The 27,944-nt window shown below is 35.6% G+C and overlaps 1 protein-coding gene and 1 long non-coding RNA gene across 3 annotated transcripts in view; one reads left to right on the top strand and one right to left on the bottom strand.

Annotated features, from left to right (window-relative positions):
* Positions 1 to 14,952, top strand: part of adamts2a (ADAM metallopeptidase with thrombospondin type 1 motif, 2a) — a 158,934-nt gene extending 143,982 nt beyond the window's left edge. Inside the window, exons 20-22 of the mRNA XM_056446154.1 lie at positions 1,571 to 1,700; positions 3,212 to 3,286; positions 10,178 to 14,952. Of these exons, the coding sequence (XP_056302129.1) occupies positions 1,571 to 1,700; positions 3,212 to 3,286; positions 10,178 to 10,959 (987 nt within the window). The 3' untranslated portion in view covers positions 10,960 to 14,952. The remainder of the gene's footprint in view (positions 1 to 1,570; positions 1,701 to 3,211; positions 3,287 to 10,177) is intronic.
* Positions 1 to 18,037, bottom strand: part of LOC130214446 (uncharacterized) — a 54,807-nt gene extending 36,770 nt beyond the window's left edge. For both annotated transcript variants that reach the window (XR_008835619.1, XR_008835618.1), the window contains exons 1-2: positions 17,996 to 18,037; positions 9,633 to 9,738 (exon numbers count right to left, since the gene is read on the bottom strand). This is a non-coding gene — a long non-coding RNA (uncharacterized LOC130214446). The remainder of the gene's footprint in view (positions 1 to 9,632; positions 9,739 to 17,995) is intronic.
* Between the last annotated feature and the right edge of the window lie 9,907 nt (positions 18,038 to 27,944).

The raw sequence follows: 27,944 nt of genomic DNA, 5'->3' as shown, positions 1-27,944 counted from the left end.
AACACGTTCAGTGCTGCTGATACATTGTAAAAGCCTGTCTTGCTTATTCAAATTACTTGATTGAACAAATAAATTGAAACTCACCGACAATGGATGATTTTGTCATTTAATATAGGTTTCTCTGAAATTGAGTAATTCACTTTAATTTTATTTAGGCTAGTTTTAATTTTATTTAACAAACCAGTTTGTGCTTTGGCATTGAAGCATATAGAGACGGGTTTTGAAGCACTTCACCTCAGATGTTATTCGTTATTCTTGTTTATCTAGAAGATAATTGACCAACATAAAATACATAGAAATTAGGAGACAAATTATACCAAATGAAAGATACAAATAATTTATTTTAATTTTTTTTTTCATTCGCTCTGTGGAAAATAAGGATTTAATTAATGCTCCACTTTAATTGTTGTATCATAAACCTTTGTCATACATTTAAAAAAATATATCTTATAACATTATTTTTAAGATTTTGTCTTGAGCATCTGATTTTTCCTTGGTGCTGATGTGCTTTCACTTTCTCCGTCTCAGTCGTGGCAAGTTCAGACAAGAGTGTTTATGAAGCAACCCTGGTGGGAAAATATACATTTAGATCTAAAAAATATATATCTTAATATTTAAAAAGAAATATATGTTTGATCCTATTAATGTCATAACGAATGCCCCTAAATAATCTAGGCTAAAGTTGTCAGCAAGCATCAGTGTTTATTGAGATTGAAATAAGATAAAAAAATTTGAAATTGATATAAGAAACCTTGTTATAGCAACACTTGTGACTGCTTTGGGGAATAACCCTCATCGTAGACATCACAGAATAACTGTTCGTGAAGGAACATGTAGTCTGGCATATTTGTTACCTACGACAAGTCAATGTTTTATCAAGAAAAAAAAAAAAAAAAAAAAAAAAAAAAAAAAAAAAAAAAAAAAAAAAAAAAAAAAAAATCGCATAATCTGACATTCATAACCAACAATTAAAATCTTGTGATCTGACCGGGGCTTAACATGTTGTAGCACTATTATATCACTATCATGTCTTGACAGGTTGCTAACATGTGGTTGACATGTTTTAACTAGCATGTTTGCATTTTGTTAAGAATTATTAATGTGCTACCAACATATGTTTAGTAAATATTTATCATTAATTAGCATGTTGGTAACCCGTTTAGCATTCCAAGCATGGTTTATCGTTATGGCACATTTAATTATTAGCATTTGACTTTATTAGCACAAATTAAATAATTAAATAAGCATGTTGCCAACATGATATTATAAAGAATTAGCATATGGTTAACTTTTTAATATGTTTAGCAATTTGCTAGTATGATTCCTGACATGTTTAACATACTGCTTGCATAAATTAGCAAATGGCTAGTACAATTTTGCTTTTGCTCATTTGTTTTTCCTTTCAAGGCTAGTTATTTTTTGCAAGTGTATTACTAGTTTAATGTAACAACCTTATTCTCAAACCAACATTCCATTATTCTCATAATTTATGACTTCGTCTCCTCACAATATTACCTTCTTGTTTACATTCTGCCATTTTTTTTTCTGTGTGTTGTTTATGGATGTGCAGTGCTCGGTCAGCTGTGGTAATGGGACTCAGGAGCGGCAGGTCATGTGCAGCACCCCTGATAATGCCATAGGCATCTGCATGGACACCAAACCTCAGAGTGTCAGATTTTGTCTGCCAGCACCATGTCCAAGTAAGTGTCCAATGCAGTCAGCATTATAAAAATCTCCACAAAATTCACTTATGACATGTTTTACTCCAAAAATGTGACATTTGTTGTGCCTGCTTTGTCATTTGCCAGGTTTAAATCACTGCGTTTTTTTCACATAAACTCATTTGTGATGTGCGTGGACACAATCTTCAGACAGAATTCGCACTGTGTATGACCAACTTTAATGTACAGCTAAAATCAGTCACTTGTTTACCCCGTTACTATTTTCTAAATGGTGAAAGGCACATAAAGGGGAAAAACAATTCAGATAATTTCCATTAATTAAAAAAATTTGTTAAATAAATCTACAAATAAACAAACAAAAATAAAATAAACAAAATTAGCTATTGGCAATTTACAAAAAGGGGTGGAACTGCTCTATGTGTCCTATCCTGAATTCTTCTTTCATTTCAAAATATGACAACACATTGACTAAAGGCCCATTTACACCAAGAATGATAAAGGGATAGTTTTAAATACTTTAGGGATAGTTTTCACTACTTACATTTATAGTGTATAGAATGTACTTTTCTCATGGTCAAGTAGTAAATTCAAATTTAAATGCAGTACCGACTGAGTAGTAGGTGATTTCGGACGTAGCCATCGTCTTTGTGTTGCCTTCTTTGAAAATGCTAGGGAGCTGACTACGATTGCTAAATGCTCAATGTGTCCTATCCTGAATTCTTCTTTCATTTCAAAATATGACAACACATTGACTAAAGGCCCATTTACACCAAGAATGATAAAGGGATAGTTTTAAATACTTTAGGGATAGTTTTCACTACTTACATTTATAGTGTATAGAATGTACTTTTCTCATGGTCAAGTAGTAAATTCAAATTTAAATGCAGTAGCGACTGAGTAGTAGGTGATTTCGGATGTAGCCATCGTCTTTGTGTTGCCTTCTTTGAAAATGCTAGGGAGCTGACTACGATTGCTAAATTCACTCTTTGATTAGATTGATTACATGTCACAAGCTCTACAGTATGTGCAGATGCAGTGGTAGCAAATTGAGGACACTTGCTGGTAAGGTATAATCCTGAATTTAAAGCATAATCTAAAAATAAACATCATTATCTGTCTTCTGTGTGGATACAAATATATTTATTGTTATATTTATATTTATCGTTATCATGCTTGGTGTTAATGGGCTTTAAAGGTGCAGTATTTGTTTGACACCCAGTGGTTGAACTAGGTATTGCACACCTGGTTCAAAACACAGGCAAGTGCAGATTGCCATATTGACAACATCAGCAGCGTGCCTGACTATCATGCCTACAGGCCGATTTAAGGCTGATTTAAGTTGAGTTCTAAATAAAAGCAACTGCATGCGATAGAAGGAATATTTTCCATATTAAAATAAGTTTTTGTCCCAAAGCTTATGGACTTGTGATCCAGACATAAACAAATCTCAGAAGGATGAGTAAATAATGACCAAATTTCACTTTATTTGGCTCAACTAACTATTTAAATCATCTCCCCCCAACTCTCAGATGACAGAGGCAACTTCCTGATCCAGTGGCTCTCCAGAGCAGACCCAGAGTTCCCAGCGCCAAAAATCTCCTCAAGTAAACGTCCCATTTCCAGTCATCAGCCTGCCGCGTGCTGCATGGCCACTCGCTTCTGGACCCTTCCTCTGTCTCTTACACTTTGGCTCTGTTACACTCTGTCCTGACCGCTTCTCTGTCCTTCTCAGAGTCTTAACTTTCCCTTCATCCGAGGGAATTCTGTGGGCTATTTCTTTCCTGTGCCCTTGTTGGCTCTTCTGCAGGGCTGAGGGCTAAACACGGCCTGAAAGTGCATTGAAAGGGGGCAATGTAGGTGCCTGTGCGGGAAAGGTCTTGATTTAAGAAGCCGTGACGGATTTGCTACGTCAGGTAAAATGGATATGACTGTTGTGACGATTTCCAGGGTGAAAAAACTCAGTGACACAAACTCCTCTGGGAAGGTGCCATTGTGGTACCATTGGAGCATTGTAGTGAGTGTGTCAGTTAGATACATATTCTATATAAAATGATATATTACTAAAATAACAACGTGGGCCATAATCCTCGTTTATTTTCCCTGTCAAATGTCATGTATTTTTGTATGTATTTTCTTCAAAAATGCTACGTATGTAGAGGGAATCACGAAAAACGACTTTTACAGAGATGTTTTATTCGTCTTTTACCTTTTTTTGTACTTGTTGATGTGAAACGATCAGATGGTGCACGTTTTAACACATTTTCACTGTATAAATCTATTGTGTGTCAGTGGTTGACGTATAATCGAAGGATAACAATACCTCATGCTCCTGCTTTATTTCAAACTCACATCAGATATTTTTGCCTTATTTTAGATTGAAGGAACGCAGGTTTACATTGCATGGCCATCGTGTTTTTAAAAGAGGCAGTTAAGGTAGAGAACCACAGTGAATATGGATGTTTACAGCTAAGCGAGTGTAATCTTACTACGATTATATCATGTTTGTAAGTCTGTGGAAGGACGAAGCTTTAGCGATGCAGATTCAGTTTAAGGGCCTTTTTTTCAAACTATACCGCAAGTATGTGTACATATTACATGATGTAGAATATACTTAGTAATCTTAATGACATATTTAATGACTGTTATCTCTTACACCAGTAACGAAAGTAATATATTGTATTTATCTATGTATTTTGACCTTACAGGCCATGATTCCTTGCCTGGAAAGTAATGATTTGAGATATGTAAACAGTATATTATGATGCACAGTGCATTGTAGTGTGTGTACTGGTTTTGGTGGTTTATGAGGACACAGATGTACATAATGACATATGTATGACCTAGGTATTACAGTGTTGAGGTGGTTTATAAGGACTGCTGGGTGTCCTTGTATTTCAAAATGCTTAAAAATCATATTTAACAGGGTATTTTGACATTTAAAATTTGCCATGTTTGCCATTAGTGTTGAGGTGGTTTATAAGGACCGTCTGGTGTCCTTGTAATTCAAAATGCTTAAAAATCATAGTAAACAGGGTCTTGTGACATTTAAAATTTGCCACGTTTGCCATTACAGTGTTGAGGTGGTTTATGCCTGGTGTCCTTGTAATTCAAAATGCTTAAAAATTATATTTCGCATTAAAAAATTTGCCATGTTTCCTGTGAAGGTTGGGTTATGGGTATGGGTAGGGTAAGGCTATATAATAAGCAGTTTATAAAGAATAAAATACATTTACAACTATGGAGAGTCCTCATAAACCGCTAAAAACAAACGTGTGTGTGTCTTTGTGTGTGTGTGTGTGTGTATTATAAAGTTGAGTGTGTGTGAGAGGGGCCATGACTCCTTGCCTGGAAAGTAATAACTTGACATATGTAAACAGTATATTAAGATGAACAAAATATTATAATCTCTGTGTACTTGTTTTTGGTGGTTTATGAGGACACGAATTTGCATATTACCATAGGTATGACCTAGGAATCACAGTTTTGAAGGGGTTTACAAGGACAGCCTGATGTCCTTGTAATTCAAAATGCTTAAATAGGTATTTTGACCTATTTGCCATGCTTGCCATTGCCGTGTTGAGGTGGTTTATAAGGACTACCTGGTGTCCTTGTAATTCAAAATGCTTAAAAATCATATTTAACATATTTTGACATTTAAAATTTGCCACGTTTCCTGTAAAGGTTGGGTTTAGGGGTAAGAGTAGGATAAGGCTATATAATAAGCAGTTTTTTAAGTATAAAATACATTTACAACTATGGAGAGTCCTCATAAACCACTAAAAACAAACGTGTGTGTGTGTGTGTGTTTGTGTATTATAAAGTTGTGTGTTTGTGAGAGAGGCTATGAGTCCTTGCCTGCAAAGCAATGATTAGACATTTCTAAACAGCATATCATGATGAACAGAGCATTATACGTGTGTGTGTATTGGATTTGGTGGTTTATGAGGACACACATTTGCATAATGACTTTCTAGGTTTGACTGACTAGGTTTGTCCTAGGTATTACAGTGTTGAGGTGATTTAAAAGAACTGCCAGGTGTCATTGTAAATTCAAAATGCTTAAAAATCATATTTAATAGTGTCTTTTGACATTTAAAATTTGACATATTTTGCAAATACAGTGTTGAGGTGGTTTTTAAGGACTGTCTGGTGTCCCTGTAATTCAAACTGCTTAAAAAATCATATTTAACAGGGTCTTTTGACATTTAAAATTTGCCAAAGGTTGGGTTTAGGGGTAAGGGTAGGGTAAGGCTATACAATAAGCGGTTGTTAAAGTACAAAATACATTTACAGCTATAGAGAGTCCTCATAAATTGCTAAAAACAAAAGTGTGTGTGTCATTGTGTGTGCATTATAAAGGTGAGTGAGTGTGTGTGTGTGTGTGTGTGTGCGTGCGTGCGTGCGTGCGTGCGTGCGTGTGTGTGTGTGTGTGAGAGAGAGAGAGAGAGAAAGGTTGTGTTGTTATTAATGGGTGTTGCTGTTCTTCTGAGTAACAAATATATATATATATATATATATATATATATATATATATATATATATATATATATATATATATATATATATATATATATATATATGTAACAGGGTCCAGGTTGAAAATCCTCCTTTATTTCAAAGCTTTAATTGAAAAGCACTAATGGTAGCATTTATTTCCAGCATGTTTCTGGAATTATGTATTCAAACCATCCTGCATCTGGACACTTCAGTAATTAAAAATCATATTCATTAGTTTGTTAATGGCAGCATTTAATAGTCTTGTTTCTACTGAATGCTGGTTCTTATTGGTCTTTTTTTTTTTTGGTATGTGAGGTTACATCATGTTTTTAAATGTAATCCAGGCATTTTTTTATGGATTTGATGGTGTTGAGATGTTTACTAAACTGTGAATGGTGTGACACTTCAAAGCAGTTTACATTGTACGATGAAAAGTTGTATGTGTTGTCTTGCACACGCTCTATATTTGACAGGAAGTCTCTGTGTAACTAATGTGGTTCCTTGTCGGCTGTGTTTATGGGAATAAAGGGTCAAGTAATAAACTGAATTCTTAACACCTCTGATTTTGTGCTTTGTCGTTTTAGGTTCTTATATTGCTCAGGCTGACTAACTGTCTTGCATGACACCTTCCTTTCTGATTTCTTGTGTTCTGCTTTTTCCACTTTCATATATTAAATTATATTATAATATATTATATTGTATTATATTACTGTCAATTGCTTAGTTTTTATTATTTATATTTTTTATTGTGTTTATTTTTATCACGTTAAAGGGGACCTATTATGCCAAAATCCCAATTATAAGAGGTTTAAACACAGTTGTGTGGCAACAGTGTGTGAATATAGTGGTGTTATGTTAAACATTGTTTACTCGAATGGTAAATAATAGGTAAGTAAAAGTAATTAATTCTTTTTTTTATAATCACACTTAAAAACAGTCTGCAGAAACACTTTGATTGACATTCTTTCTTTGTACATGTCATCAGAGGGAGATAGTCCTGTCCATTTGTGACGATCTCTTGTTTATTAAAAGCATAAATAGCCCTAAATAAGAAGCAGACGTCTGCAATTAGGGTTTTTACCTGCTGAAAATAATGTCAACGACCAAGAGGATCATAAATTTGCAGTTTTAGATGCACAAATGAACACCGTAGTGTACATAGACTGGCACACTTTCTGGGACACTTCTTTTGACATTTTCAGGTTTTCACAGATATAACATTAGTTCTGTTTTGAATCTGCTGCTATGATGATGCATAGGCATCTGTAGCCCCGCCCTCTTTAGAAATGAGCACAATCTCATTTGAATTTAAAGTGACAATCCCCAAAACTGCGTAATTTTGATCAAAGTCCAAAAGAGGAAGTCTTTAAGAGTGAATAAAACATTATTTGTGTGGTATTTTGGGCTGAAACGTCACATACACACTCTAGAGACTTATTATACATCTTGTAAAAAGGGGCAAAAGAGGTCAGCTTTAATACTTATTATTACCTATGTATTATAACTTAAGACATATTTTGTATAACTTAATTTTTTTTCATTGATTTAAATAACTGCATATTATTTAATTTTAGATTTTTCTTTTATGTATTTGTGATGGGGAAAGCATCAGTGTTGGCAACTTAGCGACTTTGTCACTATATTTAGTTACTGTTCAGACCCCCTTAGTGACAAATTTTCAAAAAAGCGACTAGCGACTAATCTAGCAATTTTTTTTTGGTGTTACTGGAGATTCTTAAAGACTCTCGTGCATCTATACTGTACCATTCCTACTCCTCTCAACGAGCTGCGGGTGATGCTGTCGGCCCATCCCCTGCCTCAGAGCACTCACAGACAACCCAGTCCTCATACTGCAGTCAGTCTCTGAATTAACAATTTAATTTGGCTGTTTATTCATTTCTTGTTAACAATCGGAGAGATGACAGTTTAGTGACCATTTTGGAACTTGTCTGAGTTTAGGGAGATTACTGCAAAGTCATTATACATCTATACTGATATACTGTATTCAAACAACAATACATTTAATTAAATTGACATGCATACATCAAGCGCAGTGCAAATATAAATACCCCTTTATTAAACATAGGCTGTTAAACAAAAACTGCTGTACGTGATGATGTCAATAATATGCAAATTGATGTATGATGTAATATAGCAACTTTTTGAAAAGAGCTTATCGCCTTTTCATTGAAAATAGTTTGCAACACTGGAAGGCATGGTCGAAGGCCCTGTAGCAGTGGAGAGTGGGTTAGTAGACGGGCGAGTGGTAAGTGGGTCAATAAGTAGTCATGATTAAGACGTGTTTCTTCTTACTGATTGGGTTGGAGAGATGCTTTTTAAGCAGGAAGAGGAGCTATTTTTGTACTTCTACCTCTTCCCCTTCCTCTTCAAAATTTAACCCTAAGAAATGGGACAGCACTACAACACCTGCACACGTCATCATATGTCATCGTGATCTCTTGCTTCATATGAAATCGACGATGGCGATTGCTGGTCGCTAGGTATTCCAGTTGCATTATTTTTTAGTATTTATCTTTAGGAAATCACTGAAGGCAACAAAATCACGTTATCATAACCATATAATGTGCCAATAAGATTGTATCTGTACTGTGCATTTACACTGTGGCCATATTCATCTATGTAAACGTACAAAAACACCATTAATCAGTGCTTAATTTGTAAATTGTAAAGGGGTACCGGATCTGGCATGTTACCAGAGAGAGGAATAGGTGTCGCAGACGAAAGTGAAGAGCACAAGGGGGGTTGTCGTGGACAAAAGTAAAAAAGGCTTGGGGAGTCACGGAAGAAAGTGAAGGGTGGGCCGGGGCGGGGGGGTGTGTGAGGAGGGGGCTTAGTAAAATGAGGTGCCAGATCTGATTTCAGAGGTGCCGGATCTGGATCCGGCTTGTTCCATCACAAATTAATCCCTGACATTAACATTATATCAGGCACGGTAAAAATGTCATTCCCAGCCACTAGACTTTACTGCCATGGTATTTGAGTGTCATCGAGTGACAGAATGTTGTGGGACTGCTATACAGGAGTTTTTATTAGGGGCTATAGATAGCGAAATTTAGGGTTATTTTATTTATAGCAGTTTAGATTTTTATTTAGACTGTAACATGAACACGAAAGCCATTATGAACATATTAAAACATGATGTTTGTTGTAAAAATTTGTAATAATGACAAGAAATACTAATTTGTGCATCTACTTACTTCCCCGTGCAGCTATGCTGCCGTTGTAGATGGTGTATTCTGGGAAATTTTTAGTGTGGTCCTGAAAAATCTCAGTTTCAAGGGCTATCTAGCCCTTCCCCTTAGCCCTACACCTTCAAGCTGAAGAGAATTGGTACACACCTAACCCTTCACGTGAACATGCAAAACAAGGGAATAGGGTAAGGGTAAGGGCTAAGGGGTAGAATTGGGACTGGGCCTAAAACATTTTGCTTACCTGAATCGCCGACCCCGTCTTCTTCTTCCTGGGTTTCGACACCAATGTGATTAAGTTCTTCTAATATGAAGGAAGAAGAAGAAAAAGCAGCTCTCCGACCCAATCACTGAAAAGAAACAGGTGTTAATCATGACTTCTGATTGACCCACTTACCAGCCGCCGGTCTTCTGAACCGCTCTCCACTGTTGTGAGGCTTTCGACCACACCTCCCCCACCAAAGTATTATCATTTTAATACTGTACATTTTGAAGTTCTATTTCTATAATTAATATAATAAATATACATTTTGTACATATTTACTTTTTTCAATTATCTTTATTTTGTTGGCCTCATTTAGTCTTGGCTAAGCCTATTAATATATTTATTAATTTCATTATTTTCTATTTTTGTATTTACATAACTAACTATTTGCTATTGTTGCATGCTTACTGCACACTCTCAATCCGTTTTTAAACTTCCTAATTTTCTTTCATAGTTTTCTGTATTACATGATGTGAGAAAAAAGGCTAACTTCACATTAATCCTCCTGTTGGTTTATCTCTCAGGGTCCCGCTGTAAAGGAGACAAATCTGTGTTCTGTCGAATGGAGGTGCTCAGTATGTACTGCTCTAACCCCGGCTACAGACAGATGTGCTGCAAGTCCTGCAACGAGACCAACTATACCTCTCAATTCAACCTGACTCGACCTTGGACCTACACCACTGCTAACCCACCCAAAACTCCCATTCGCACCACACTGATTTACAGGACCTCACAGAAACCCAGAACAACAACCACTCCACCAATCAGCAGATGGACAGACATTAGCACCACATCAGCAACCACCTTAACCCTAAAACAAGCAACAAAAATCCCTTTTACAACTGGAGCTTTCCTAAAACATCCCTATTCATTTGACTATGAAGAGGAAAGCAGTGGCTCCTTTTATGAAGACGAAACATGGAGCGAAGTCTCGGAGTCTGAATCATCAGAGTTCATCTCATCGTCCTCAAAGCCTTGGTCAACAACTCCACGATATACAACCACACCTGAGAATGAAAACATCGAAACAACCCTTTTGACAACGCCACAGTCGAATGTTACTGCCACAACGAGCCCTCCTGCCATAGTCAGTCTGCATCTCTCAGAGGACAAGAAGGAGAACAACTCCATTGATGTGTCCTACAGAATTGTCAGTCCCAATGAGGTGACACTCAACCACTTTGTCCCCAGAAAGCGAGTGTCTTTTCACGAGAAAACACATAATAAAAGAATTCAGGAGCTCCTTGCGGAGAAAAGACGACAGGACTTCCTGCTTCAAAGACTGAAACGAAAACCAGGAGACTGATAGATTTGCTTCCCTTTATCCCTGTGGTATTTTGAGAGTATATTTTTGAGGTGGTTTCATGGTCTCTACACTCTCTCTTGGCATTTACAAATTTTTAAAAAGGTCCAAAGTCCAAATCTCAGTCTTTAAAAAAAAAAAGTCCCTTTTCGTGGGGGTTTACCATATTTTGCTACTTTTAAAATGTACAAGATGGATGAATCCCATAGTGGAGATTCAGCAGTTTAAATTGGCTATATGTGCTATGTGATGTTTTGCAGTCCTTTACAGTAGATCCCTGTGAGATCTTGGGTAAATGTAAACATTAACAGTCAGACTGTAGGATACACATTATTGATCTTTTTTGCAGCTGGTATTAACATGTTTTTAGTGGTCCAATCTCAAGTGATCAGAAAAGACGTATTGCCATTTTTTCATGGTATTAACATGGCTGGGTCTGATTTTGCAAAGTAGGATGCAGTCCTGGATTTACATCTATGTTGATTCTGGAACCAAATCCCTAACTCTAACTGTAAATTATTCCCAAAATCAGAGAGGATTTATAGCTGGACACCAGTGACATGGAAGCACAAAACTAGGGATGTCCCGATTAGGTTTTTTTGCCCTCGAGTCCGAGTCATTTGATTTTCAGTATCTACCGATACCAAAACCCGATCCGGTACTTCTATAATACATAAAAAATAAGAAGAAAGAAGAAACAGATCCAGGATGTTTCTTATTTTTTATTTAATTCACCTTATTTAATATCCATCAACTCTGTTAACAAACAGAGCACTTCTGTGAGGTAGCTTGAACAATCAAGTAATAAATAACATAAATTCTTCACTTTTGGACTTCGAAAAAAAATCGAATATAAAAACAAATAACACCTCAACTTAAAATACCCGGCAGGCAATCCCAAGTTTACAAATCTCACAGTTTGCTATGGCAATGATGTCATCAACTTTATAATACCTTCAGACCGCAGACACACTCACGCTTTCCGCTTCAAGCTGCTTCCGTGTTCTACTTTACCGGCATTTAACCAATAGCGTCTCTGCAACAAAGTGATGTCCTACCGCATACAGTACGTTGCTGTTTCTGTGTGAAGTCAAGAAAGAGGTCTAACTTTGTGCCACGGCATAACTATAGATGTGTTAAAAATAATAAGAATATTTTTTTTCGCAGTGGGTAGCACAATCGCCTCACAGCAAGAAGGGCCAAGCCTTGGCTGGGTCAGTTGGTATTTCTGTGTGGAGTTTGCATGTTATCCCCGTTTTCGTGTGGGTTTCCTCCGGGTGCTCCGGTTTCACCCACAATCCAAAGACATGCACTATAGGTGTGAATTGGGTGAGCTAAATTGTCTGTAGTGTATGTGTGTGAATGCGAGTGTGTTTGGTGTTTCCCAGTCATGGGTTGCAGCTGAAAGGGCATTAGCTGCATAAAACATATGCTGGATAAGTTGGCAGTTCATTCCAATGTGGCGACCCCAGAGTAATAAAGGGACTAAGCCAAAAAGAAAATGAATGAATATATATTTTCGTAAACTGTAATCTTATCCCTTGAATCTGATTGGAATATTGTTCCATGATGAACACTGAACACATTGGCAAGAACGTTTAGTGTTCAAAAGTACTCAATATCATTGACTAATTAAAACCTGGACTAAAGCCAACTGCATTTTTTTATGCGCCTATATGTTGGTGCGCAACACATGCAAACTCTGCTTATTACAAGGATGTGCGACAGTACACAAACCTGTCGAATAAGAAACGCCAAATGACTCGCATAAGTACAGTACAACCCTTTCAAAGACAGTTGGCCATTGGCAGCATCAGATTCAGCATGCAGAATTGGTGTCTGTCGTCATTAAAAGAGAGCGCTCTGATTGGCTGTCCAACTACAAATCAGAGCACAATAACAAAAACATAAGTGACTTACTGTAACTAGGCAAATGACACAAGTCAAAAGAAAATACAAAGAAGCCAGCTGTAATTTTGTCACATTTCTTAAATATTTACAAGCTGAAAATGGTGAGCAAGTGCTTTGTTTACAGTTTGTATGTGTGGGAGTTGTACCGGTTTCCCTTTGTGGAAAGAAAATATAGACTACTGCCACCTGTGGGTTTGGAAAGCTACATTCTCTCACACAGGTGCAGAACAGATCTTCCTATTTTAGTTGGCTGTCATTTGATTGGTGTGTTCACATGCAGCTTTTTTGTCTAGAGGAGTCCAGAAGCAGCCGACAACACAGTCAGTTTTTATTACCACTAGCTTTTTTGTCCCTGGTTTATCGATACACAGGGAACTGACCATGTGTTCAGGAGAGTTCACTTGCACTGTATGCTTTAAACGATGCCCAGAATATTCAGTTTCTGTTATCATTTTCAGTTTCTGTTATCCATACACAGGGAACTGACCATGTGTTCAGGAGAGATCACTTGCACTGTATGCTTTAAACGATGCCCAGAATATCCAGGTTCTATTACAACTTTATTTAGTGATGTTCACTTGAGATTGGACTGATTGAGCCCATCTTAATACCAGGAGTAAACTAGGCCAGAGTTTAGGTCTTAATGGTGCTGTTGAAAGCACATTTGACTCAACAATTTCCCTGCTAGAACTTCATTGAAAACTAAAAATCATTGTGAATCATGTACGTTACATTAAAGACCTCAGATTTGGTTAAAATTCGTCTTGGCCAGCAAAATCATACAGTTCGGACCGACTAATAGGAGAGTTTTTAAATGTTTTTGCTGTTTGAATGCACTTAAATGAAAGATGTTGCACATAACACTATTGCGGAATGAAGAAATCCATAAATCATGTTTGTCACAAACTTTGTCATATTTTTCTTACATATAAATGTTAGAAATACCTTATAAGGGAAACATCATGTTGTTATCATTGTCTCTCCATTAAAGGTTCACTGAACTTACAGAAAGCAGAATCAAATCAGTTGTTAGTTTGTCAGTTGTAACTGGTTTGTTGTTTTTAGATGAGTTTTGGTCAGCTGGTGAAGCCATCATCTTGTTTATTTCTCCAAGACCAAACCTGTTTAATTCTCAATTTCATCAGGGGAGTGATTTTTCACCATCTTGTTCACCTTGTCCAAACACATCAAGAGTGCTTGTTTAAAATGTACATTGTTTTTTTCAGTATATCTGCTTGGTTTTCTTGTCAGTTTGCGTGACCAACCTCTACCTGTGTGTGGAAATATTGTGCCCTTACAAGAATCTAGATTGCAGGCATGGGCGTCGCTAGGCCTATTTAAGGGGGGCTGTAGCCCCCCTATATTTTTATTCAGCCCCCCCTAAAACTTTTCGGATTAGCTCATAAACTGTAGACCAAATTATCGTCTCTGTCCACTTTAAATTTGATGTGAAGACAGCGGCAGAATTCGGCTCCTCCCCGACTTTCACTTTTCATTTGATCAGCAAACCACAGAACGATAGAACAGAGTGTGTTTATTGATAAATTGTTATAAAATATGCTTATTTGCAGTTCTTTGCTATAGATACACTTGTATCACTTGTACCCCAATGTCATATAGGAGCAGTCGGGTTTCCAATCTATTGTTTCCTCCTCACAATCACCTCATAATCACAGCTGTTTCCTCCAGCGAAAATGTAACTCTTAACAAACATTTTACTATTTTTATTTCAAAATAAACTACCACACATTACAGTGCATGTGGCATTATCTATACCACAGTCATGCACAGAAAGGATTAAACACAGTGGCAGAACCACTTAGTGAATGTACTCATTTTACTGTCAGAGTAACTTCATGTGTAGTCTTGTTTTAAAAATATTTCCTATTTTAATATTATGATTCAGTTTGTGAAATATGCGAATAAGTTAAATGTATATATTTTATATGTGTGCCATTTAATTAGAAAAGTAGCAGTTTTGTTTATTAATAGATGGAAACAAAATTAGTACTTCAACATATATAGTGGCTTTTATTACAGTAAACAGGTGTGTTGAGCCTATTTGGTTTAGCATACAACCCTAAAAAAGCAAATATATATATATATATATATATATATATATATATATATATATATATATATATATATATATATATATATTATTATTATTATTATTATTATTATTTCTCATAAGGAGCAGGGCCCCCCTGATTGCAGGGTTCCTACAGATATCTCACAATGGTCAACCTGAAGAATTGTAATGGTGAAGTCACATTTGCTAAATTTGACCAGTGGTAATTATTTCATATCAGCAAGATTTGATCAATTCTTTCAGGCTTAAAATATCCACTTGTCAATAAAGGTGCAACATATAAAGTCCAACTCAATTCACAAACTCTTTTATGAATCTGCATGTGCAGCTTGATCATATAACACAATCTCTGGGGGGAAATCTTATATCACAAAACTACAGTTAATGTTCATACAGACCACCTAAAGTTTGGACACCATGAACCATATGTTGAAAAATCATAACCCTTAGGTTTCTGTTCATGTGTTAAAAAATATTTATATTCTGCTAAATCAATAAATGTAAAAGAGCCAGATGCAGCATAATGGAATGTAAACTATATGAGCATGATGTTGAATAAACAGCGAGATTGCAGCAGTCAAATATCCCGCAGTGTTTACATGAGAGAAGAACACAGATGGACACAAGTGTGAATGGCCCCTTATGTTTGCTTTGATTTTTTATGTTTATTCTTTTCCCCTTTTGCTGATTCCTTAGCAAACATCATCTAGTTTTGTTCTTAGTAAATGCACAGATCTCGAATCCCTTCGTAAATGTTGTAAATATAAACTGGAATTTTCTGTTTTCTATTTATTGAAGCACCTGTGCATTCTGTGTTTATCAGACCACTTTTTGTGCATGCGGCATGATTGACAATCCTACACATACAAGAGCCAATGCTACGAAATCTCTTCCTCGTTGTCTTGAGGAATCAGTATGAGTATTATAAGATAAAACAAAAATGAAATATCTACATATTTGATTCAATGGATACGACTGTGGACGTCAACATTTTTGATTCTGCACATTCTTGAATTAATAAAGTTGCAGAGCTAATAGCGTTGGTCGGTCTACACGTTTCATTCAATGTTTGAGAAGAAAGTCTGTCAAATAATTTGACGCTAAGGAGGAACCAACTGATTTCCACAAGATGGCGATGTTTCTCTACATCACTTTTTCCTGGTGTGACGCGAGTTGTTTTCATCTTAATCTCTCACAGTTTCTCATTCCTGGAAGGATTTATTTTGGTCCACAGGACATACTTCACCATGAGCTTCCATTTAAAAAGAAAAAACACGAAGGAGAAAATGCTCATTTATAATATAAATATATATTTTTTACAAACATTTCCACACCCTTGTTGATAGATTTCTTTACCAGCATTAGCCCTTATGACGACTGCCAAACATTCATTGATTTAATGGATTTTAACCCTTTAAATAACATTATTTACACCTAATTACTCATAAAAATAAATATATTATTTTTAGTAGCTAGTTTGTTTGCTGTGGTGGTGCAGTGGGTAGCTCTGTTGCCTCACAGCAAGAAAGTCGCTGGTTTGAGCCTTGGCTGGGTCAGTTGGCATTTCTGTGTGGAGTTTGATTGTTCTCCCTGTGTTCGCGTGGGTTTCCGTGCTCCGGTTTCCCCCAAAGACATGCGCTATAGGTGAATTGGGTAGGCTAAGCTAAATGGGCAATAGTGTATGTGTGAATGAGAACATATGGATGTTTTCCAGTACTTGGTTGCAGCTGGAAGTGCATCTGCTGTGTAAAACATATGCTGGATAAGTTGGCGGATCATTCCACTGTTGTGACCCCTGATTAATAAAGGGACTAAGCTAAAATGAATTAATGAATGACTTTGTTTGCTTTATAGGCCAAACTTGAAGTAGGCTAATAATAATAAAATTTTACACTTAAATAAATATTTGTCTGTGACAAAGTGGGTAGTGCTGTCGCCTCATAGCAAGAAGGTTGCTGGTTCGAGCCTCGGCTGTGTCAGTTGGCATTTCTATGTGAAGTTTACATGTTCGCGTGGGTTTTCTCCTGGTGCTCCAGTTTCCCCCAAATTCATGCGCTATAGGTGAATTGGGTAAGCTAAAATTGTCCGTATTGTATGTATGTGAATGAGTATGTATGGATATTGCAGCTGGAAGGGCATCCGCTGCGTAAAACATATGCTGTGGATAAGTTGGTGTTACCAGCCTCAGACAGTGAAGTATGAGAGCCAGTAACTGTAAGAAAGATGCAATACAAACAGATTAGGATCTGCTCCGTTCTGGCGCTTTCTTTAATAGCTTTTGCTTTTTTTCAAAATAACCAGCAAGTGCAAAACGTTTAGTCAATAACTATTAACATTATTCCTTCACAGGTTATGCTTTCTGGACAATTCAAATCACAGTATTACAATTTTCATCCATGAAGTCAATAAACGTAATACCTTAACATTTTCGCTTTATACATTTTAAAGCAGCAATAAATATCTGTATACGATTCAACACGTTTTGTCTCTTACCACCACCATATGCCTTTACTTCACACATAAATGTATCTTAATGATACACTTATCTATTTTAGTTATGGTGAGGTTTTATACAAAGGAAAATCAGCATCACTAGAGTACAACAACATTATAAATTTGATTAAATAAACAATTAATCAAAATCAACAGTCTTCATTTATCTATGTATAATGTGTTTAACCCTTCCAGACTACCAGCATTTTGTGTTTTCCCTTTTACACCTTAACTACAGTGAGTAACATCAGTATGGCACAATATCCCGACAAATCTATCAAGATTATACAGGAAATACAGAAAAGTTGTTAAACATCTTTCATTAACACATTATATTTCTAAAGTATGATGCAGTGTAAACAATTACTCAACTTGTAATTGCATAAACTGAGTTGCATATAAAGTACTCGTTTTTAGAAATCAACAATCACATTAACAACACAACCATCATCTATTATGTTTATGAACCTCTTAATTTTCAATATAAATGAGTATTGGGTTATAAAACCGATTTTACATACATGTAAGAAAGATGCAACTCACACAGATTAGGATCTGCTGCGTTCTGGCGCTTTCTTTAATAGCTTTGCCCTTTGACCGGAACAAACTTCCTCATTGCGCTAGTGTAATGCGCCCTCTACAGGCATCCTCCTGAACACACTTCAGTTCATATAACAGAACACATTTATTATTGAGGTCTTTTCAAATATAAAACTAAAAGAAAGATAAAAAAAAATAATAATTTGGGGTGCACTTTTTTTGCTTAAACTTTTATATTTTACTGTTACATTTACAGTCTGTCACATTGGCGGTTCATTCCCCTGTGGCGACCCCAGGTTAATGAAGGGACTAAGCCAAAAAGAAAATGAATGAATTAATAAATATTTGTGCTTAAGCCCCTTAGAATAGTTATCAAAATTTGTTTGTTTTATTTGTAGGCTGTAATGTAAAATAGATTTATGAAGTGAAATTAGGATGAAATTTATATTTATGCCAAAATGCATGCTGTTTGCATTAACATTAACAAAATTATCAAAAAAAAGTTAAGAAAATTTTTAATAAAAAAAAAATTGTCTTTTTTTTTATGAAAAAAACAAAAATCATAGTCCATAAGACTTTATGCAAGGGTCAAACTCATACAGATTAGTTTTTTCGCATTATTTAAAGATATTACATTTACAGACAGCAGATGGCAGTTTAGTGAAATTGTGCTTCATGATTTTATGGTTTGTTTTTCATACTGCTCCTAGTCAAGGTCTCAAAGTTGCTGTTTTCATATTAAAGCAACCTTGTCATTAGACAACTGAAATGAAGGCCTGACCAAAATAGCTTGTCTTTTATTATTGCTGCAAAGTCAACGAGACAATAAAGGTTTAATTGCTGCTGTGTATGTACCTTAGGTTTATTATAATTCATTAATTGTCTGAAATTACTATAAATATCATAATAATAGCATCATATTGAAGTTTTATTTAACATATAGGCATTTAGGGAGATAGTTCACCAAATATGAAAGTTCTGTCATCATTTATTTACCAAAGCCTCTTTTTCTATTTTACTATTAATTAAAAAGGTAGATATTTTGAAAAATGTCTGAAATTGGTTGTCAGTAGGTTTTATTTCCTACTATGGCTGTCAATAGCTACAGTATATTTCCATCCACCTATTTTTATGAACATTTTGGAATGTCGCATAATAAAATGCTCAATGGAAACGACAAAATTCACATAAATTTTTAAAACGTGCATAACAAACGTATTGTTTTTATTCAAGAAGAAAAATATGCATAAACTATGATTTATTGATTCCAGCATGCATATAAAAAAAAGTCATGTAATTTTGTTTAAAAAGATCATGTGATAACAAAAATGGGTGCTATGGGACACCATTACTAGACAAACCAGACCACCTTGTAAAACATCTGTAATGTTGTTATGGTCATTCTAAACATTTTCAGCCACAGTTCATCATTAAAGTGGTTTGGTATTATTACCTGCCAGAATTGTTTTGAACATCTGTGTTCCTAAAAAAGCGAGCACCTCCAACTGTGTTTCGTCTTCTGAGGTGCAAGTAATTTATTTTAAGAGAAAAAGGACCACAGTGACTTTTCCTATATCCCACCAAATTATGATTTTCTTTTTAATATCTACCAGCAGCTTATCAGGAAGTGATGGTTTTGTTCTGAATGGAATGGATTTTCCTGTTTTGCAAATAAATCTAACTAGCGTCTTTGAATGCCAAATTAACTAATAATTCCAACATTCTTCAAAATCTTTTTTTTTTTTTCTGAAGAAAGAACTCATAAAAGTTTGGAACCATATGAGGTTGTGTAAATAGGGAGTGAACTTTCTTTTTTTTTAAACAAAATTTCAGATTACCAATACAGCGTCCTTGTAATTGTGCACAACAACATGAAGGGCATCTTTAAAAAATGTCTTTTACCAAAGCTGTCTGTCAAATGTTTATGAATCAGTTTCCTCATAGCCTTTGCATCACATGAATGTCTATGTGGAAAACACAAACATGAAAAAAATATACTATATATCTTATCTGCATCTAGATAATTATTGTGGTCTCAAACAGTAAAATGAAAATTAAAATATTAAAAGTATAAATGGTGATGATTCTTGTTTACTATAAAATCTGTATTTTCATTTTTTTAACTTTAAAAAAATGTGTTGACTTTTGGCTAGTTTATTTTGAATCCACTTTAAATGCATTTAAAAATAGCAATGCCTTTTTCAAATAATTTTATTTGAATATGTTTCATATTTTAGTACCCATTTGGGACATATTATTGAAGCTTTGAAGTTGTTTTACCCCAAAAACACACACATAGATTACTCTTAAGAAATCGTAATAGTAAATGTGCTTGTTTGCAACGTCCACTGAAGCATTAGAAAAATGAACATTTAAAACAAATGTAAATATATATCATCAAGAGTAAAGTATTTACACTGTTTATACTAATCAATAAAACATAGCATGAACAAAAATGTGCTTATTAATGTTTAATGTCTACTAAACTGAAGTGAAAATATTTGAACTCTTTAATTGCCAAGTTCATAAATGATGTCGCTGATTTGGTGAAAAAACCACAAAATGACATATTTTCAATATAAAAAGTAATTGTAGATTGTATTTTTTAATCTTTTATCACAGTCTTGGACTTGTGAACGAGTAACAACATTGGCTTTGATGCATTGTTAGATTTTAATTTTTTCCTCCTAATTTACTGTTGGTGGCTGTTTTTGCCTCATTGACCTTCATTATAACAACATTTGATGGTGCATAAATACACAGTCTTTGTTTTTGTTTACTCCATGTAGTTCTGAGAGCTGAGATGCATATTTTGATTGTCTCAAACACATCAAGGTAAGTCCATAAAGGTCACTCTCACACTCACATACACTCATTCACACACTTTAATTTGCTGTTATACCCCATATAAAATCCAGAAACAGTAAACAACAGTAAATCAACAGTAAAAATGACTAATTTTACTTCTTCCCAACAGGGAAAACCACCAACAATCAAAAATGCATGATTATACAGTGTCATGGCTTTGTAATAAAAAAATGTGGTTATAATGGAAGTCAGTGAGGAAAAAACAGCCACTTAAAAGTAAATTAGGGAGAAAAAAAATGAAAATGAATCAAAAACAATGCATTAAAGTTTTTCAATTCAATTGAATTCACCATTATTTGTATAGCGCTTTTACAATGTAGATTGTGTCAAAGCAATATCACATAAACGACCATAGTAAATTGGAACAGTGTAGTTCAGTTTTTAGTGTTTAAGTTCAGATCAGTTTAGCTCATTTCAGTGTGGTTTATTAATCACTACTGAGAGTCCAAAAACTGAAGAGCAAATTCATCTATGCGCAGCTCTACCGATCCCAAACCATGCAAGCTAGTGGCGACAGCGGCGAGTGAAAAAAAAAAACTTCACTAATTGGCGAAAGTGAAGAAAAAAAAACCGTAAGAGTCTTGTGCAGAGCTGCAGTCAAGGCGCCGGAGGCTGAAAGCTGGACCTCAGCGAAGACTTGTCTGTCCCTGGAGTGTCACAAGAATCAGTCTCATGCTCTTCACTCCTCCATGAGCAGCTGCTCAGGATACGGCCTGGTCCAGGATTGTGGAAACCTTGGGATCATCTCGTTGCTGGTCTTGGATCGAATGAGTGACTGCATAGTCTGAGGGCCTCGGGATGAGTATCCCCAAGTGGAAATGGAGATTAAAGAGAATAATTAGCGTAGCTGCTCTTCATAGTGTATATAAACAAGATGCAGAAACCTGTGTGGAGCACATTCATGTTTCATATAGCTAAATGATTTAAATGATAAATGATATAGCACTAAATGTATGCTTTACTAAACAGATAGGTCTTTAATCTAGTTTTGAATTGGGAGAGTGTGTCTGAGCCTCGGACGTTATCAGGAAGGCTATTCCAGAGTTTAGGAGCCATAAATGAGAAGGCTTGACCTCCTTTACTTAACTTTGCTATTCTAGGTACTACCAGAAGCCCTGAGTTTTGACATCTTATTGAGCGAGTTGGATTGTAGCGAGACAGAAGGTTGGTTAGATAAACAGGAGCTAGTTAATTTAAAGCTTTATATGTAAGAAGCAATATTTTAAATTCAATAACTTAACAGGCAGCCAGTGTAAGAAGGATAAAATGGGGGTGATATTATCATATTTTCTAGACCTGGTAAGAACTCTGGCAGCTGCATTTTGTACTATCTGAAATTTGTTAATAGAGGATGCTGGGTAGCTAAACTTAGCGATATTTCTCAGATGAAAGAAAGCAGTTTTTGTGACATGGGATATATGATTTTCAAAAGTTAAATTGCTGTATAGTATGACACCCAGATCTTTTATAGTAGAGCTATTGCTAACTTTGTATCCCTCTAATTGTAGATCGAGCTGCAAGATCTGGCGTGTACAGGATTTTGGCCCAATAAGTAATAAATCTGTTTTGTCTGAGTTTAAGAGAAGATAATTGTTGGTCATCCAGTCTTTAACATCTTTAATACACTCAGTTAGCTTAGACAGTTCAGACATCTTATCAGGTTTAGTTGAAATATATAACTGAGTATCATTTGCATAGCAGTGAAAGCTGATCCCATGTCTTCTAATAATGTCTCCCAGGGGTAGCATGTATATTGTAAACAGCAAAGGGCCTAGAACTGATCCTTGAGGCACCCCATACTTTACTGGGCTGACTTGTGAAGGCTGTCCATTAATATTCACAAACTGGTATCGGTCAGTTAAGTATGACTTAAACCATTGTAGAGCCTGTCCCTGGACACCTGTAGAATTTAAGCAATTTATGAGGATACTGTGGTCAATGGTGTCAAATGCCGCACCAAGATCGAGTAAAACTAATAGCGAGATGCACCCTTGGTCAGCAGCTAAGTGTAGATCATTGGTTATTTTAACTAATGCAGTTTCTGTCCTGTGATGAGCCCTGAAACCTGACTGAAACACTTCAAAAACATTGTTCGTCTGCAGAAAGGAGCATAATTGGCTAGAAACAACTTTTTCTAGTATTTTAGACATAAAAGGAAGATTTGAAATAGGCCTATAATTTATAATTTATAATTTATAACTTATAATTATAAGTTGTTGGGGTTTAGTTGCATTTTTTTAATAATAGGGTTTAATAATAGGGTTAATAACAGCTAGCTTGTAAAGATTTGCAACAAGGCCTAAAGATAAAAAGAATTGATAACGTTAAGAAGAGGTTCTCCTATAGCAGGTAGCAATTCTTTCAGTAATTTAGTTGGATTTGGGTCCAACATACACGTAGCTGGTTTAGAGCTATTTATAATTTTATATAGCTCTTCCTGTTCTATAATAAATATCATAGATAAATATCAAAATATGTGTAAAAATGAGATTCATTGCCAAAAATCATTTTGCTAGCTGAAACACAGAAAAAGGTATGGCCAAATGAACACCGAAAATCACCCCAGAGTGGATGAAAACATCCCAACAGCACATAAGAATTAAAAGGGTCTTTCAGTATTTAAGTAAAAATAATGTTAATGTAAATCCTTCTTATTAACTGTATGATTCATAATAACGTTCAAATATGACTAAGAGTTGTTAATTGTGGTTTGTAAGCAATTTTCTTATCAGCACGGAGAACATCATGAGAAATGTACTGTCTTGCTTGTCGCTCTCATACAGTATGTGCAGGACATTTACAACAAACAAATCCATCCGTGTCATTCGATCAATATTTCATGTCCATGTTTCTTACCACAGATAAGCACTGAGACTTTAATGGTCGCTCCGTTGCGTGTTCTGCTCTGCTGAAGTTGACTTTGTCTTAAAAAATACCTGAATAATTCAGCAGAGCAGCGAATTACAAAAAAATGCTTTGAAACCTTGGGGCGTTGTTATCTCTCCCTTCAACCACCGCACACTTCTGCATGGTAGCGTTTTATGTAACCACATTGTGTAAGCGTTACTTAAAATGAACCCTGAGTAGAACTTTAGGGCAAATTGAAGTAAATTAGGTAACATGCTGTTGTGTAATTTTACTGTTTATCACGGTGAGCTTTTAAAATGCTTTGAACGGGTCACTTTACATTTCTTTGAGATGTGTTAGAAGCTGTTTGCAGCACAAAGAGTTCGCTATTGGATAATCTGTGTGTTTTAAATCAACACAGTCTCTTGGTCAGAATGTGCACAAAATGACTGCAGAGCACAAATTGTCAACAAAGTGCATCTCGTTTTTTTTTTTATTACATAAAGGTGGTGGTTTGACTCCATTATGAATTGGCACTAATGCCTCCTAGACATCCTGGAGTCTTTTCTGTCTTCGCTGACAGGAATGGTTTTAATGGAAGCCGATAACTGCTAAAAGTGCAGGTTCTGTTCTTTACTTTTGGAAGTAAATTTAGACAGCACCATTTTCAACTAAAAACTTTTTACTTTTTTTTTGGTGGGTGGATTTTGCCATTTATTTACACAACAACACACTAAAAAATGGCTTTTGCTGCTTGTTTAAACTACTTAATTCTTAGTTTTGGGGAGGGGACAACTTAATTTTTATTTTAGCGATTAAAGGTTTTTATCACCGTCACCAGCGATCTAACCCATGCAGATCACTGGAGAACTACAAATCTGCCAGCCAAAGAACTACATATCCAGTCATGCACCACTTACACACCTGGCCTAGATCCCCATGATAGCAAACAGACACAGCTGAAGCTGTTCAGGACTAATTACACAAACTATTTATACACCTCTCAAACACACACACACACATACACATTTCTGAGTCTTGATAAACTGTACTGTGAACATTACAACTAGTTTTTCTTAGCCTTGTCTTGCTGTGTTTGATCCTCACTTTGTTTTGTGTTTATTCCTGTATGCTGCCTGCCTTTTGAACATCTGCCTGTTTACTGACCACAACCAGGATTTGCCTGTGTACATCTGATTGCCCCTGTTTTGACAGTTGCTTGCCTGACCATTCTTGTTTATAAACCTGTGTCTGGATCTACACCCCTTTGTCAGCGCCCCCCACTTCACATTACTGAAGGCTCAGCCACAAAACGGATCCAGCAGTTTTAATGGTCTGTCAGCGTAAAGGTAAGCGGTCCCTCGAGAACCACATTCAAGATTTTTTGGGGAGGCAAAGAACAGCAAGATCCGCTAGCAACATGGCTTGCTGCTCATTCCACCGCCACACATTCATCACACAAAATGGCAGCTAAAAAACTGCAAGCTCTTGAAATGGCTGCCACAAAACATTCAAGATTGCCGCCTCCCGTCCTCCAGCTCAAAAGATGCCCGGCTCCAGTCCTCCAGCTCACAAGATGGCTGCCTCTAGTCCAACAGCTCACAAAGTGGCCACAACCAGCCATCCAGCTCACAGGTTTCATGTCCCAAATCTGTTCTTCTATAATTTACTGCTATAGTTCCTGTGTCTGAATCACCATTACCTAAGTCACAAGAATGGACACCACTACCTGAGTGGCTTGAGCTGCTGCTGCCACCACCGTCACTGTCAGAGCTGCCAGTCCCTCCTGAACCAAAGCCTCCTGACCCACTGGGGTTAGATGAACTGCCAGTGCTTCCTGAACCAGAGCCTCCTCACCCACTGTGGGTGTATGACCCGCCTGTACCTGCTGAACCAAAGCCCCCGGACCTACTTCAGCTCCACATTCCAGGCCCTCGCAACATAAATTAACATTTATAGTACTTCTCACTCATTGTAATCTTTGACCCATTTTTTATAGGATATATATATATATATATATATATATATATATATATATATATATATATATATATATATATATATATATATATATATATAATTATTATTATTATTTATTTATTTTTTTAACTATTATATTATTTAAATTTATAATATATTATTTATATATATTCATTCATTCATTTATTTTTCAGCTTAGTCCCTTTATTAATCTGGGGTCGCCACAATGGAATGAACCGCCAACTTATCCAGCATTTGTTTTATGCAGCGGATGCCCTTCCAGCTGCAACCCATCACTGGGAAACACATACACACTTATTCACACACACATACACTACGGACAATTTAGCCTACCCAATTCACCTGTACCACATGTCTTTGGACCTGTTGGAAACCCACGCAAACGCAGGGAGAACATGTATACTCCACAAAGAAACGCCAACTTACCCAGCCGAGGCTCGAACCAGCAACCTTTCTGCTGTGAGTCACATTATATATATATATATATATATATATATATATATATATATATATATATTATATATATATATATATATAAATATATATATTTATTATTTTTTTTTTTTATTTATTTTTTTTTTTTACTTGAATTTGTAAAAACTATTAACTTAGCCAATTTCTGTTGGGACAACATGAAGGAATTGTGTGGAACCCACCATTATTCACAGTGCTTTTGTGGGGCTTGAAAGTGCAAACATTTAAAAGTGTGTTTCATCAGCCCAACCTCCCGAGGATAGGCAACTACTATTATTGGGAAGGTGGGTAATTCATATGATTTAATTTGTATGAATGTTAAAAATGTTTAAACCCCACCCCTAAATCCAACTTCCATTGGGGGATGAGCAAATGTATGAATGCAAAAGTACAAATTTATACTAATTACCTTCTGAATCAAAAAGTTACGAATTGAAGTATTGCATTAGTTTCAGATTTTTGGAAATTGTTCCATTTCGAAACAGTAAATTTATTTAAAAAATTAAATAAAAAAAAACATGAAATACATTCGTGCATATTAAAGGAACACACAATATTAAAGGTTCATTTTACCACTCCCCTAGAGTTAAACAGTTGAGTTTTACCATTTTTAAATCCCTTAAATGTTTTTATGCAGTGTTGTTATTGACAGTAGTTACCTACAGTAGCCGGAACTATTTTCAGGTTCTGCAGCCATTGTACAGTATATTAGCTATACTCCTTGATTATTTAGTCAGAATGAGAGTATAGTTTCTAGCCATATCGACATAGGAAATGCAACTTTTCCTTTTTGTAATCTGTGTTAGTATACGGGAAAAATTATATTTTTTTATTTATTTATTTTTGTAGCGAGATGCTGAAGGTCTAATCCAAATCAATGATTTCTGCTGATCTAAGATAAAATTGCTCCAGCCAGAAATGGAAAATGGATTCAAACATGATAAAACTCAACTATTAGTTTAATTCTAGGGGACTAATTTTGCTTTTCTTATGGACTTTACTAATTCAAAATGCCAACAAATTTATAAAACCTTTATAAAAAGGTTTTGGTTTGGTGCAGCTAAATAATCTGTTAGTAAACTTATTGAAATTTTAATCAGACAGACAAGACTTCATGTAAACGCTTAATAATCTGATTGAGCTTGAATAACTTTTGGATTAAATTATAAGTGGTGGTTTCATCATTTATTATTATGATCAACATTTTAAACACTTGAAAATGATGTAAAATTGGCTAAATGATGTATGAAACCTGTAACAGGCTGTCTTGTATCCCCCCCCCCCCTCAAAAAAAGTGAAAAGGCAAGTGTCTTCCATTGGATAAGTACTACATGGATGATTATACCTCAGCTGCTAACAAGTTATTTAACCCTAACTGATTCATAGAGTAGCTTCTCTCAAACAACTTAAAAAACCATGTTGGAAGACACATACAGGTTGCTGAAACTACTTAAAAACAAATTACAAAAATTTGCAAGGATATTGGGGAACCATAATATTTAAGGGTAAAAGATAAGGTTTAAAAAAAATCTTAAAAGATCAAGATCGCTGATTACTTGCGCATCTGTTGAAGTGAAGTTGTAAAAAAAATGCAGTAGAATTCACAGCTATGTTTAATAGTAAACGCAAGAACATTTCCACACCGACATTGTTAAGTAAACTCAAGGGATTGAGAGAACAGGTGTGTAGAGAAACCACTTATCAACAAGACTAATTGTAAATGGCTTCAGTTTGCATAAAGATAGGTCTCTGGAGCAATAGA

Source organism: Danio aesculapii, chromosome 21 (genome assembly GCF_903798145.1).
Source record: "Danio aesculapii chromosome 21, fDanAes4.1, whole genome shotgun sequence".
Lineage (NCBI taxonomy): Eukaryota > Metazoa > Chordata > Actinopteri > Cypriniformes > Danionidae > Danio > Danio aesculapii.
Note: the sequence above shows the minus strand (reverse complement) of the source record. Positions and strands in the feature narration are given on the sequence as shown.